At 38.9% G+C, this 15,415-nt stretch overlaps 1 protein-coding gene across 4 annotated transcripts in view; it reads left to right on the top strand.

Annotated features, from left to right (window-relative positions):
* SSR1 (signal sequence receptor subunit 1) overlaps positions 1-15,415 on the top strand; it is a 44,032-nt gene that overhangs the window by 13,528 nt on the left and 15,089 nt on the right. The window contains exons 5-9 of one of the 4 annotated variants that reach the window (XM_009204411.2): positions 966-1,042; positions 1,777-1,855; positions 4,261-4,354; positions 4,639-4,653; positions 10,117-10,180. In XM_009204411.2, the coding sequence (XP_009202675.1) occupies positions 966-1,042; positions 1,777-1,855; positions 4,261-4,354; positions 4,639-4,653; positions 10,117-10,180 (329 nt within the window). Of the gene's footprint in view, positions 1-965; positions 1,043-1,776; positions 1,856-4,260; positions 4,355-4,638; positions 4,654-10,116; positions 12,483-15,415 lie in introns of those variants that run through there. The other 3 variants (XM_003897018.3, XM_009204412.2, XM_003897017.3) reach the window with 3 other exon arrangements.

Genomic DNA, 15,415 nt, shown 5'->3' with positions numbered 1-15,415 from the left:
ACCACAACATAAAAATATTTTCATACCTAAAGTGACCATCCCATTTATTATGAAGAAATTGGTTTCCAGCCCACTGTCTTTTTTTTTTTTTTTTTTTTTTGAGATAGAGTTTTGCTCTTGTTGCCCAGGCTGGAGTGCAATGGTGTGATCTTGGCTCACTGCAACCTCTGCCTCCCGGGTTCAAGCAGTTCTTCTGCCTCAGCCTCCCAAGTAACTGGGATTACAGGCATGCGCCACCATACCCGGCTAAATTTGTATTTTTAGTAGAGAGGGGGTTTCTCCATGTTGGCCAGGATGGTCTCGAACTCCTGACCTCAGGTGATCTACCTTGGCCTCCCAAAGTGCTGGAATTACAGGTGTGAGCCAGCACACCTGGCACGACTGTCATTTTAGAATATGAATTTAAGTTTTGTTCAATCTGGTTCTTAAAATGACCTCCTGTTGTAGCTGCTGCTGTACTTTTCCTTCCTTCCTTGTTTTGAAGGATTACAGACAACGAAAGGTAAAGTTGTTGACGTAAGAATGCTGTGAGCTTTGTTTCTTTCTGCACATTTTATCTCTATTTTACTTTCTGGGTCCTCACACCACCACCCCTACCCCAAAAGAAAGTTCGGGGACAACTTTGGCAAAATTGGTAACTTTTTTTTAAGGGGTGTGGATCTCGCTATGTTTGCTATGCTAGACTCAAAACTCCTGGGTTCAGGCAACCCTCCTGTCTCAGCTCCCCGAGTAGCTGGGACCACAGGCATACGCCACCTCACCTGGCCCAGAGACTTCTTATTTTATGTGAGAAAATAACAATGTTGAGTCCCTGACACACAGTATTGCAGTTACATATGAGTGAGTCTTCTAAGTGATGGGAAGACTATATTCAATGTGTTAGAGTAACCATTTTAAGTAATGTTACATGTTTTCCTTCCTTTATTGCATTTAGATTTTTCTGATTATTTTATTTTTTTAAACAGGGCAATGTATTCCAAGATGCAGTCTTCAATCAAACAGTTACAGTTATTGAAAGAGAGGATGGGTTAGATGGAGAAACGTAAGTGAAAGTTGTAGTATGTAGATCTTGATCTTGCTCGTAAAGTAAGACTGGAAAGCTTGCTCCTGTAGCAGCATTTTTTAGATATTGAAAATGGAATGGACTGTATAGATTTGGTGAGATCCTTCCAACATTCATTCATACTTCAGATATTCATACAACTATTAAAGTCAAATTAGGAAAGATAGTTGAAACTGACAGAAGAATCTCTTTAAAAGTTAGTATTGGCTTTATGTCCTTCCTCATCTAAATTTTCTACCCCATGCTTATAAACTGTTCACCAGCCTATTTCGTGCCTCTGAAATGACTATTGAAAACATAAGTTAGAAGATTTTATCTTGAAAAATGTAAGTGTTCTTTCTGAATGATGGATCTTTTTTTACTCTAAACTTATATATAATTCACTTAAGGTAATTTTTAAATTGGATTGTGCAAAATAATGTAATGTTCCAGGCAGATGAATGCTAATGCAATTATTATATAAACCAAGCTTTTGAATAGAGCATAAATAGTAATTCTGTTTTCAATCATAGAGTTTTTTTTGTTGACTAATTGCTCTTAAAGGTAATTTATAAAACTTAACTGCTTGGATTTAAGTTAAATACAAAGTATTTTATTCCTTTTCCCCACAAGTTATTTGGAAAGCTTCTATCATGTGTTATAATTATAGTTGTCATTAGCTGTGGTATTTCCTCTGAATTAAAGACAGTTCATATTTTCTCCTTTTGTACCAGAATCTTTATGTATATGTTCCTTGCTGGTCTTGGGCTTCTGGTTATTGTTGGCCTTCATCAACTCCTAGAATCTAGAAAGGTAATTATGGATGAACACCTCTTACAGCCGTCTTTCAAAAGTTGTTAAGTACTAAGTTAAGCACAATCTAGTTCTTCGGCCTCAGACTGTCACTGTGGGTTTGTATACTTAGAACTTTGGAGTACCTTTTTAAAATAAAACCTGAAGCCTTGGATATGTAAATTGATTCATTTAGACTTTCTTTTTTTTTTCTGGACACAGAGTATTACTTTGTTACCCAGGCTGGAGTGTGCAGTGGTGTGATCTTGGCTCATTTCAGCCTCGACTTCCTGGGCTCAAGTGATCCCCTCAACTTAGCCTCCTGGTTAGCTGGGACCTTAAGTGTATGCCACCACCCCCAGCTAATTTTTAAAATTTTTTGTAGAGGCAGGGTTTTGCCGTATTGCCCAGGCTGGTCACAAACTCCTGAACTCAAGCAATCTGCCCACCTTGGCCTCCCAAAGTGTTGGGATTACAGGTTTGAGCCACCACGCCTGGCCTCATTTAGACTTTCATACACCCATACAATTAGTGTCCTTTGTGCCCTCCAGAGTGATCTTTACCTTTGGATTGGTATTGTAGCTCTTAATGCTAGTGTTTTTATTCCCTAAACTCAGGTTTTATTATTCTATTTACTATACTTTTTAATGGGTATGCTATTTTATCTGCAACTAACCTAGCTTTTATATTTTCTTTATTATTTATTTATTTATTTATTTGAGACTGAAGTCTGGCTCTGCCATCCAGGATGGAGTGCAGTGGCACAATCTTGGCTTACTGCAACCTCAACCTTCCAGGCTCAAGTCATCCTCCCACCTCATCTTCCCGAGTAGCTAGAACTACAGGTGCACACCACCACAGCCAGCTAATTTTTGTATGTTTTGTGGAGACGGGGTTTCGCCATGTTGCCTAGGCTAGTCTTCAACTCCTGCGCTCAAGCTATCCTCTCACGTTGGCTTCCCAAAGTGTTGGAATTGTAGGCATGAGCCACCCACACCCAGCCTGCATTAATACTCTTTAGTTATAGAAATAATCCTTAATTAATAAACGAGTCCTTTCATTGGAAAAAGAACGAATAAATTTTGTTCTGTCAGTCAAAATTCCGTTTTTGTAGTTAGAGTAATAAAATGATTAGTTAGAGTAGTAAAATGGTAACACCTGGGGTCTACCACGATCATGGTTCTCACTCTGGATTCATTCCCTACCGTATCCTTATTTCCCTCCTCTTCCCCATTCCCTCACTTACCCTCCTCCTCTCCTTCCCTCCAGCCTACAAAAACAAAACCTACACTGTTTCTGTCAGTGGGAAAGTATAAGCAATTTTATCAGATATGTTAGTATATTCCATTAGACCCTCAGCAGTCGCTAGTCATTTTGGCGATTATTTATTAAGCCTTAAGTCAGGCAGTCAAATCTATGTTAAAATTAACGATGAATGTTGTTAATAAGCTCTCTCTTTAAAAGAGAAATACTTTGTGTTTAAATATTAATTTCTAAAACTTGCTGTGCCTCATTGTCATAACGGTTGGAATTTTTGCGGTAAATTTGTATATTAGGTATGACTGCATCTCCATTTTTCTTCCATTTAAATGAAACCATTTTTAAGTTATCTCTCCATGTACTTAGGTTCTAACTTACAGATTATATAATTAATACTGTTTCTTATGTAGATAACAGGTTTGTTGGTTTCTTGGGGGTTTTTTTTAAAGCAAGGCTAAATGATGATTCATTTTTACTTTCTAGCAGATTTGCTGTAAATACTCTAGGAAGAAAGTTTGAAGTTCTTAAATTGAGGTGGTTAGCTTAATGAGATTTTATGGTTTCATTTTGTTTTATCTGTGCCAACTGTTTAATTGTATTTAGCTTACGATGCAGGAACTGCCTGCATGTAACATATCAGCAGTTGTCCTGAATTTTATTGAATATGGAAATACATTTATTCTTTGATTACAATTTGATTCCTAAAGGGAAAGAAAGTCATTGTATAAATAGCTACTCTTATTTGATCCACCAATGGTCCTATAACATGAACCTTTATAGCAAGGGGAAAGGTCTTTAAAGCCCAAAAATAAATGTGATGAAGATTTATTCTTTATAATGAGCACTAGACGTGATTTTCTCCTTCCCTTTAATAAAGTATTTGAGTGGAAGTGTGTTCTAGGAAGACTAGAAGAGAATATAACTTGTTTACTAAGATATTTACATTAAGTAATTTGATAGGTGTTTTAAAAATTAAAGTAAACAGCTGATCATGATAGTATGTGGCTGTAGTCCCAGCTACTTGGGAGGCTCAGGCAGGAGGATTGCTTGAGCCCAGGAGTTCCAGGCAGCCTGGGCAACATAGCAAGACCTCAATTCTTTTTTAAAAAATATTAAGTAAATGATATAATGGAACTTCTTTAAAATATGTCTTTATGTTCTTATAGCGTAAGAGACCCATACAGAAAGTAGAAATGGGTACATCAAGTCAGAACGATGTTGACATGAGCTGGATTCCTCAGGAAACATTGAATCAAATCAGTAAGTATTCTTAACAGACTTGGCTGGGAAGTTTTTCTCTTAATTGGAAATTAAATATCTTAGATTTAGTTTAAAAAAAAAAAAGCTTTTTCAGTGCTATTCAACATTCATCTTTTCCATTACTTGTGTAGAATCTAGTATAGTGATTAATGAAGACCTTAAAGGTTTATTCAGTGTGTAGTCTTTAATTTGGAAATTCTTCCAAATCTGCAGCTTATTTACGAATGTGTGAATTTTCTGTGTTCCTAATCCATTTCCTATCTCTTTTCTTTCTGTTGCTTCAGTGCAGAGTAGAAGAGGTGAGGCATTTAATTTTTTTAACGGTTTTTGCTAGAGTATTGGGGGCTCTCAAATAGCACGTAAATAGTTTACATCAAGTTTAATGAGTAACGGAACAGTTTTGCTTACTACATTTTGTTAGAAAAACTACCCACTGTAACTTGAAAGAATAAAACTAAAATATTATCTGATAATTTACAGATATATTTCAGTTGTATTACATATTCAGTTTGTTAAAATACTAATCTTTATAAAGGAATACAGAAATTTTTCTTCAATTGTAGAAGGACGTTTTAAAAACGTTTATTATAAAAGCAATGCAGCCTCATTATGAAAAATTAAATAGTACAGAAGAGTACAGAAGTGAAAAAAATAAGTCAGTTCCTGGCTTCATTAATCCTATTTATTTATTTATTTAAGACACAGTCTTGCTCTGTCGCCCAGGCTGGAGTGCAGTGGTGCGATCTTGGCTCACTGCAACCTCTGCCTCCTGGGTTCAAGCGTTTCTCCTGCCTCAACTTCCCGAGTAGCTGGGATTACAGGCACACGCCACCATGCCCAGCTAATTTTTTTGTATTTTTAGTAGAGACAGGGTTTCACCATGTTGGCCTGGCTGGCTCTGACCTCCTGACCTCAAGTGATCTGCTAGCCTCGGCCTCCCAAAGTCCTGGGATTACAGGCATGAGCCACCACACCTGGCCCTATTTTTCATAAATGGTATTATGTTTATATTTTCTATGAGTTTTCTATACATGTGTAAGCGTATACGCCTACTGTTTTTATGTATTTAGTTCAGATTGCATCATGCTGTCTACACGGATCTACAACTTCAGTTTTCATACCTTGGATGTCTCTTTACAGTAGCTGCATATATTTACTTAACTGTTGGTAACAACTAGACAATATTCTTTTATGTATATATGTCATGATAGATTAAACCTGTTCTGTATTGGAAAGTAACTTTTAGTTTTTCACTCCTACAGGTAATACCGTAATGAATATTGTTATATTTAATTTATAGGATAATTTCTTAAAGTTAGAATAACTGAGTCTAAGATTAAATACACTGACTTTTTATGGAAGGGACCCCATTTCCCTCCTAAAAGGGAAAAAAAAAAAGGTAGTGCCAATTTATGTTCTCAGCCATGCACAATATTGCCTATTTAATCAGTCGGTATGATGCAAAATGAATGTCTTACTGTTTCATTTGCATTTCTTTAAGAATGAGGTTCAGCTCCTTTACACATATTCATAGTTGGCCCTTGAAAGACACAGGTTTGAACTGCTCAGGTTTCACTTTATATACAGATTTTTTCAATATAGTTGACCCTTGGTATATTGGTGGGTTCCACATCTGCAACCAAAAGCAGATTAAAATAGAGTATTTGGCCAGGCGTGGTGGTTTGCACCTGTAATCACAGCACTTTGGGAGGCTGAGGCAGGAGGATCACCTGAGCCCAGGAGTTTGAGACTAGCCTTGGCAACATAGGGAGACCCCATCTCTACAAAGAATGAGAAAAAAATACATGTGTTGACATGCGCCTAGGCTGAGGTGGGAGGATTGCTTGAGCCTGGTAGGTCCGTGATTGCTCCATGATGGTGCCACTGCACTCCAGCCTGGGTGACAGTGAGACTCTGTCTCAAAAAAAAAAAAAGGTGGGGGTGGAGAGGAAAGGAAATCATTGAGGAGCTAATCTCTGAGGACGCAAAAGCATAAGAATGATATAATGGACTTTGAGGACTTGGGGGAAGGGTAGGAGGAGAGTGAGGGATAAAAGACTACACATTGGTGATAGTGTACACTGCTTGGGTGATGGGTGCACCAGAATCTCAGAAATCACCACTAAAGAACTTACCCATGTAACCAAACACCATCTGTCCCTCAAAACTGTTGAAATAATAGTAAAATAAATTTCAAAAAAAAAAAAAGGAAATCACAGTTTTTGCAGGATACCAAACCGAAGTACAGGGAAGGGTTTTTGTATCCAGCTGGTTCCTCAGTGCTAACAGCGAGACTTCAGTATGCCTGGATTTGGGTGGGGTTGCAGTGGGGGAGTAGTCCTGGAATTAATTTCCTGCAGATAACAGAGATGACTGTATTGGCTAGTGTTTCTTTTCCTGTGAATTGGCTGTTCAGGTCCTTTTTCCTTTTTGAGAGACCGAGGTCGCGCTGTATCACCCAGGCTGGAGTGCGGTGGGCGGCGGTCCCAGGCTCCTCCAAGCTCCGCCTCCCAGGTTCACGCCATTCTCCTGCCTCAGCCTCCCAGTAGCTGGGACTACAGCCGCCACCCGCGCCGAAGCTAGTTTTTGTATTTTTTAGTAGAGACAGAGGGTTCACACCATATTAGCCAGGATGGTCGATCTCACGACCTCGTGATCCGCCCGCCTCGGCCTCCCAAAGTGCTGGGATTACAGGCTTGAGCCACCGCACCCGGCCTCCTTTTCCATTTTTAAATTGTTTTCTTTATTGCTTTCTGTGAGCTAGCTGTCTATTTGAAACATAATTACAGTATGGCAGTTGCTTTATGAAGGTGGGTACAAAGTAACAAGAGCACAGGAGGAGGTCAGCACTAGACCTGAGTCGTGAACGGTTGGGTGAGGAGTCTTTAAGGTTTTATGAGCTATGCTAACAACTTTTGACTCCTAGGTCAAAGAGAGCCACTTTAAAGGAGAGGAATTACAATTTTGTGTTTTGAAAATTATGGTAAGCTGGGCATGGTGGTGTGCACATGTAGTCTCAGCTACTGGAAATGGTAAGGCAGGAGGATCGCTTGAGCCCAGGAGTTCGAATCCAGCCTCGGCCACATAGCGAGACTCCCATCTCTAAGAGAAAAAAAACAAGAAAAAAAAGGAAAAATTAGGATCACTTTGTGAAGGACTGCAAAGGAGCCGTTGGAAGCAGGGTTACCAGTTCCGTGATTTCAGTAAAGCACAGAAGTCACTGGGGCCTAAGCTGAGGCAGTAGTGATGGGAGTAGAAGGATGTTTCATAGGTGGAGTGGATGGGGTTTCTTATGACTGGATGTGTTAGTGAGGGAGGAATGAAAGAGCATTCTGAACTTAGGCAACTGGGTGGAAGGTGATCCCATTAATATCCCATAATCTAGGAAAGAGAAGCATGAAGGATGAGGGGAGATGTGTTTCGATTAGCTATACTGAGTATGAAAAACCTTTGGGACTCCCAGATAAGGATGTCCAGGAAACATCTGAAAGTTCTGTTTCAGAGCACAAGTGAATCAAGATTTGGAAACCCTGGGACATAGAGCATCGGTGGTAGCTCAAGTCATGGGAGCTATACATCTGTTTTTTTTCTTCTGAGGCAGGGTCTCACTCTGTCACCCAGGCTGGAGTGCAGTTACGTGATCATGGCTCACTGCATCCTCGACCTCCTGGGCTCAGTCCGCCTGCCTCAGCCTCCGAAATAACTGGGACTACAGACGCATGCCACCATACCCAGCTGAATTTTTATATTTGTTGTAGGGAGGGGATTTTACCATGTTGCTCAGGCTGGTCTTGAATTTACGGGCTCAAGTGATCTGTCCACCTCAGCTTCCCAAAGTGCTGGGATTACAGTCGTGAGCCACCATGCCCAGCTCACATCTGCATATAATACTGCTGCTCACACAGATGGCTGTTAAATCCTAGAGTACTTTTTGAATTCTCAAAGACTGTATGTTCAGCATTTTACGTATTTAGAAGAATTATTTAGAGATTGGTCAGCTGTAAGGGCAGTAGTTCCTAGTCTAACCTTTTTGAAAATCTGATAAAAGTTGTAGACTATCTTCATCAGAAACATGTGTCTGTACTCATAACTCAGTTTTAGGTAAGTTGAAGAGCCCCTGAAACCATCCATTAGTAACCTATTTAATGAAGCAGTGAGAGCAGTTTTCCGGATTTTTTTTCACACTTGAAAAGTGAGGCTCTGTCTTAATATTTTAGCCCTTAACCTTTTTTTTTTTTTCCCCCCCACCGAGACAGTCTTGCTCTGTTGCCCAGGCTGGAGCACAGAGGTGTGATCTCAGCTCACTGCAACCTCCAGCCCCTGGGTTCAAGTGATTCTCCTACCTCAGCCTCCCAAGCAGCTGGGATCACAGGTGTGTGCTACCACACCTGGCTAATTTTTGTGGTTTTAATAGAGACGGGAGTTCACCATGTTGGCCAGGCTGGTCTTGAACTCCTGACCTCAAGTGATCTGCCTGCCTCAGCCTCCCAAAGTGCTGGGATTACAGGTATGAGCCACTGTGCCTGGCCTTAGCCCTTAATCTTAAGGAGATTTCTTTGAAGCAAAATTTGTAGTCTTTAAATATTCTTGGCTGGGCCAGGTGTGATGCCGTATGCCTGTAATCCCAGCTACTTGGGAGGCTGAGGCACGAGAATTGCTTAAACCCAGAAGGTGGAGGTTGCAGTGAGCCGAGATTGTGCCACTGCACTCCAGCCTGGGGGACAGAGTGAGACTCTGTCTCAAAAAAAAAAAAAAAATTCTTGATAGACATTTACACATTTTCTAGGTATGGTGATCTCACAATTTTGGAGGTGGGAGATCTTTTGAACAGATTTTTTTTTTTCCGTTTTATGAAATGCTTACAAATAAGCCCCGTACTTTGGTGAAAATCACTTTCTAGCCCTTCACTTTTTTTAATTGGAAAAAATGATTTTTATTTCTACTTATTCTACAATATACAAACATACAAAAAAAATCAGTACCAAAAAATCAATATGAAATCAATGAATGCAAAATCAATACAAAAACAATTATGCAAGTAATTTCTAACTTATTCTAAAATCTTCCTAATATGTAAAGTACCCCCTAGAAAGTAAGACAAGACAATAATAGAGGGAAGATATACATCCAGCCTTTCACTTTTTGGAGAAACTTATAAATGACACCTGTTACCGAATGGAAGTAGAAAAACCCACCACAAATTTATTTTCTGTTAAATAGACCCTACTAAGAATCTAACATAGGAGATACAGCTTGTGTGCATAGAATGGTTTTAGCATTGAAATACTAATTTCCTTTATTCTGCTGCTTATTCCAGGTAAATTTATGACATTGAAAAATTATGCAAACTGCATGACTGCATTTGTAAATACAAAATCTTTCATTTGTAACCAGCATGTCTCTTTGAGCTGTCACTATCATACCTTTTAAGCAGTTTTTAAGTGTTTACTTACGCATGTGTAAACTTGGTTAAGTTACAGAATTCAAGATTTTGCATGGTATCTTCAGCAGTACATTACCAAGTTTTAATCTTTTACCCACCCTAATTGCAAAACAGTTTCATTTTAATTGGAATTACCTCTTGAAGGATTGTGTTAAAGATTGTTTTTAAAACCTAGAGCTAGATAGGAGGCATTTATTATTAGATGGTATTCATGCATGTGTGTAACTTAGTGGGAAAGTTGAAGGCAGATACTCTTTACAGGTCTTTTGGATTCAGTATACTTGTAATAGCAAGCTTAAAACTTTCTCTTTTCTTCCAGATAAAGCTTCACCAAGAAGGTTGCCCAGGAAACGGGCACAGAAGAGATCAGTGGGATCTGATGAGTAAATGTTCCTTTGTGCAACAATTCGGTCTTTACTTAACCTGCCCTAATATTTTTCGGCCTGATGGGAATTAGTGCAGAGAAGCCATATCACCATAGAAGGCAACTACTACTTATGTGTGGACTGAGCAATCAGAGTCTGTGGCGATAATATTGCTGAAAATGCACTGCATTCATTTTTCTAAAGTAACAAATTTGGTTTTTTTTTAAACCATTAAAATCTATGTGTGTGCGTGTGTATGTATGTGAGCAGTTGGTCTTACCAGAATCATTGTTGAACTACCTGAAACAAGTCTTTAGAATACTAAATATAATGCAGTTGTCTCTTCCTTTTTGACATTTTCTGATTTTTCCCCCAAACCTCAGTTAATATTTACCCACTATGATTATTGATGTCCTGCCTTGAACAGTTTTAAAGAAAACAATTGTTGGAATAGCTCAAATTTCAATTGATGGCACAAATTAACATTTCGTTGTTGTTGCTGTATTACAGTTAGTATTCTAAAGGCAGAAGCAGAAGTAGCTGCTTTTTAGCAATAGAATTGTTTTGGTATTTTGCTGCTGTTTAATGCACACTTTCAGAAAACTTCCCAGTGGATTCAAGGAATTTGGGGATCTCTCTGGCAACAAATTGTGAACACAAAATTTCTGCTGACTTTAATATATGAAACCTAATCCTACCCCCTTTTTTAACAAAAAGAAACTAGTATATTTGTGAAAACTGTGTTGTGTTGTCCGTTGTTGCTCTAGTTCTGACCCAGAGATAGCTCTGGAGTGATTTTAGACCTACTCACTCAGTTGTGTGTAGGTTTTTTTGTTTTGTTTTGAGAGAATTTTTCTCTCCTTAATAAAAGCATCCTTTTTAAAGAAAAGTTGCCTTGGTCCACAGACTAAGCAGAAAATCAAGTTATCAGGACAGAGATATTTCCCAATTAACTCCTAATCAATGAAGAAAGTGAGTTGGATATTTTTAAAGCAGTTAACTAATTGTTTCTTATCTAATCTTTTGGGAGTTTTGCTTGTTGATACAACCTTTTTAGTTAATCTGAAAGATTCCAGAAATTGTTCTTAAGTGTTTAAGACTGAAACCAAAATTAAATTGTACTTCATAAAATCCTCTTACAGAGTTACTCTTGCCCTAGATTGTAAATTAAGTTTGGCATTATTGTCAGACTGGATGGAGGGTGAAGTAAAATAGTATGAACAGTTAAGAGGCTCTCCCCTTCTTGTCTTTAAGCCATATTCTCCCACATGTATTTTATAAGAAAATGTTAAGTCAAATTTTAGTGGTTCTTTAATTCCTGACCTCTTCATTCTCCTTTTCAGTATAATCTCCCCTACACTCATGCCCACACAGACAAAAAACAAAACGAAATACACACAGAAAAAGTCTTTCCAGACTGTTTAAGTATTTAAACATCTGAGCCAAAGCCGATGACAATAGAATAGAAGTTATTGTATAATTGTTAATCACTTTGCAAATAGGGGCGAAGATATCAAATTACCTATATTGGCATTGCTGAATTACAAACTCTATATCTGTAATATAAAGTGTTTGAGTTTTTAATTGGGCTGTTAAGATGAGTAGTTTATTTTGAAAAAGCTCTATGAGCTCTAAGTAACTGCATGGTTTTTTGTTTCATGTAATATAGGACACCCTTCACATTCTCAAGGAATATATTCCAAAACATTTTTGTGAATATCTAAGTTTGTGAAACTACTACAGCATGATACAGTAAGGTGTAATTACAGAATTTACAAAATGTAAATGGCCTCTAGAGAGTTTTATGGAATACCTGGTAATAACGTAGGCAGTTGCAAAACCACACTGAGTTACAACTGCCAGCCCTCCTCATTGCCTTACATACCAGCCCTCCCACTTCTGAAGTTCAAATTAGTGCCTCGGAAATGTAGAATTTATTATTTGTCATGTTTTATTTTTTTTTTTAGCATAGATTGAGAACAGTTGAACTCTTAAATCCTCAGATGCCAGGGGTCTGCTCTAGCATCAGTAAGTATTTAGCAGAAACTAACTCCGTAATGAATGGAATTCAATTCCACACATGGTTTGTTCAAGCACACTTAATAAGTAGCCTATTTTTTAAATGTCTTTTTAAAATGTAAATATTTGGATGAAGTTTTTCTTTGTTTTGATATATTCATTTGCTACACCAACTATGTTTTCAGAATTCATCTTTTGAACAACTTGGTTTCAGAATATGTAAAATGACTTTAAGGATCTTGTGTATCAAACCTGTCCCCAGATGTGTGAGAATAATATGTTCATAAAGCATGGATCTCGCTTTGGTTGTATAGCTTCCTCATTTACTTCATGGTCTTCAAGCCCCTGTTGACTTTCGGGGCTAATCCGCCCTCTAAAGCATTGTCCCAGGAGAGGAAAAGGGAAATGGGACCTCAGAAGTAGAAGCCTCAGGGAAGGAGTAAAGTAGAAATCAGAAGAAAAGAAGCTTCACTTGATAGTAATGAGGTTTTTAAGTAACTTCAGAAAATGTGATTTTGATAAGAAGAAAGGGAAAATTTAGACCTTAAAAAATAGGGAAGAGCTACTGCCTTACAAGTGCATTTGTAGCACATCAGCCTAGTATCATGCATTCGTAGCACATCAGCACAGTATCATGGCTGTGCTGGGGAGAAGTAAATGGTGGTAATGTAACATTGCAACCTTTACTTAATGACGTGTTATTTTTGAGGTACAGTAGATAAGTATAATAATAGGCGAGCCTCATATATAACATTCATCTTGTAGTACAATGGTATCCGTACCCTTGATACGAAGGAAAATTGACTTGGTTTGTGCATTTGAATAATGAAATAATTTTTTAAAACTCAGTGACACATACCATCTCTTGCCAAGACTAGACCCCATATTTTAGTTCCTAAATTAGATGTTTAAATTTAAAAACATTTTCAGACGTACTTAAGTACTTCCACAGTACTTTTCTTTTTTTCATATATAAAACAGATGGAACATACACTGTTCACTTTTTCTTTTCCCCTTGAGACGGAGTGTTTGTGTCACCCAGGCTGGAGTGCAGTGGTGCAATCTCAGCTCACTGCAACTTCTGCCTCCCGGGCTCAAGCAGTTCTCCCTGTCTCAGCCTCCCGAGTAACTTGGATTACATGCGCCCGTCACTGCACCCGGCTAATTTTTGTATATTTAGTAGAGATGGGGTTTCGCCATTTTGGCCAGGCTGGTCTTGAACTCCTGACCTCAGGTGATCCGCCTGCCTCGGCCTCCCAAAGTGCTGGGATTACAGGCGTGAGCCACTGCTCCTGGCCCACTGTTCGCGTTTTCAATGGCATCATTTTATAGCTGTAGAACTAAAATGAATGTTTGCCCCATTTTTTTTTTTTTTTTTTTTTTGAGGCGGAGTCTCGCTCTGTCGCCCAGGCTGGACTGCAGTGGCACTATCTCGGCTCACTGCAAGCTCCGCCTCCCGGGTTCCCGCCATTGTCCTGCCTCAGCCTCCCGAGTAGCTGGGACTACAGGCGCCGCTACCCCGCCCGGCTAGTTTTTTGTATTTTTTAGTAGAGACGGGGTTTCACCCGGTTAGCGAGGATGGTCTCGATTTCCTGACCTGGTGATCCGCCCGTCTCAGCCTCCCAAAGTGCTGGGATTACAGGCTTGAGCCACCACGCCCAGCCCCCAATTTTCTTAAGTAAAACTCTACTTTGAACTCCTACCTCCAACTTAGTAAAGAGCAGCTTAACACAGGAACAAGATTCTTACTGATAAAATATTAGGTTTCATTGTTAAGTTTATCTGTCTATAAGCTCATCCTTAGAGGATATTTGAGGAGGAAGAACACCTTGCAGCTGACTTGCAAACATCTCAGTCATTTATTTAGGGCGCTTATGAATGTTACTAATGGATTCTGTATGAATTTGTATCCCTTTTCATTTATACAAAAACCTGGGCTTTTATATTAATTATATCATCTGAGGTTCTAAGGTTTTTCTTTTTTTAGATTTTGAAATTATTTAGGGATAATAGCTCTTAGGTTTGGGTACCACTTTGCTGCATTTTAAGAAAGTGGGAAGGGAACTCATTTATTAAACATCAGTCATGGGCTGTGTTTTGTTGGTTTTCTAGTCATCATATCACACACCTTTACGACAGCTCACTGAAGGAAGGTGATACTGTTCCCATTTTATAGATGGAATAGACAAAACCTGAATTTAAGTAGCTTGCTCAAGGTTACATATAGAATATGGAAAGTTCAAATCATCTCAGTAATGAATACACCATATATACTTGCTGTACTGTATCTATGATAATTCAGTTACCCACAATACCCTTTTAAATTTCTGTTAATCACATATCTTTAAAGTCTCCTTGATGAACAGGATCATGGTCTTTAAAACATTTTAATGGGTTGATTGCATTTTCAAGCTCTAAAGGATTGAAAGATCTGTCTTCACGTTGAAGGTGAGAGTGAAGTATCTGCTCTTGGGTTATAGAACCAGATAGTATAGAACTAAGATTACAGGGTGAGGCTGCTTTTATGTTTTATCTTTTTTTTTTTTTTTTTTTTTGACATGGGGTCTCACTGTATTGCCCAGAGTGGAGTGCAGTGGCATGATCTCAGCTCACGGCAGCCTCTGCCTCTTGGGCTCAAGCGATTCTCCTGTTTCGGCTTTCCAAGTAGTTGGGACCACAGGCACGCACCAGAGGCCTGGCTAATTTTTTTGTTGTATTTTTGGTAGAGACAGGGTTTCACCATGTTGCCAGGCTGGTCTCGAACTCCTGAGCTCAAGTGATTCACCCACCTTGGCCTCCCAAAGTGTTGGCTTACAGGTGTGAGCCACTGCGCCTGGCCCACAGGGTAAGGCTTCTGTCTGGTGTGTTATGTTATGGATTTTGCTTAATAGGCACAGTGAGGCATTAAAAAGAAAGTTCAGTATACCTGTAGAAAGGATAATCCTTATTTAAAGTCTCCAAATTGCAGTCAAAGATGTTTTGACTGTGCCTTTTTTTGGTTCCCCTGCTATCCCATATGTAGACTTCTGTCAGTAGACATAGCAGCCTGTCTGTCACCTTGTTGACATGTCTCCCTCTGGACTGTGAGCTCTGTATCTGGCTTGTTTTTCATACCCAGCTTCTAGTTCACAATTATGTAGAACCCTGTTACTGTTTGAAGAAGGAACAAGAAAATGTGGGCCAGTTTTCATTTGCCATTCTTCCATGTGAGTTAGTATGATTCATAAGTATTCC

Source organism: Papio anubis, chromosome 6 (genome assembly GCF_008728515.1).
Source record: "Papio anubis isolate 15944 chromosome 6, Panubis1.0, whole genome shotgun sequence".
NCBI classification, from domain to species: Eukaryota; Metazoa; Chordata; class Mammalia; order Primates; family Cercopithecidae; genus Papio; species Papio anubis.
The sequence above is the reverse complement of the archived record's forward strand: the minus strand, read 5'-3'. Positions and strand labels throughout refer to the sequence as shown.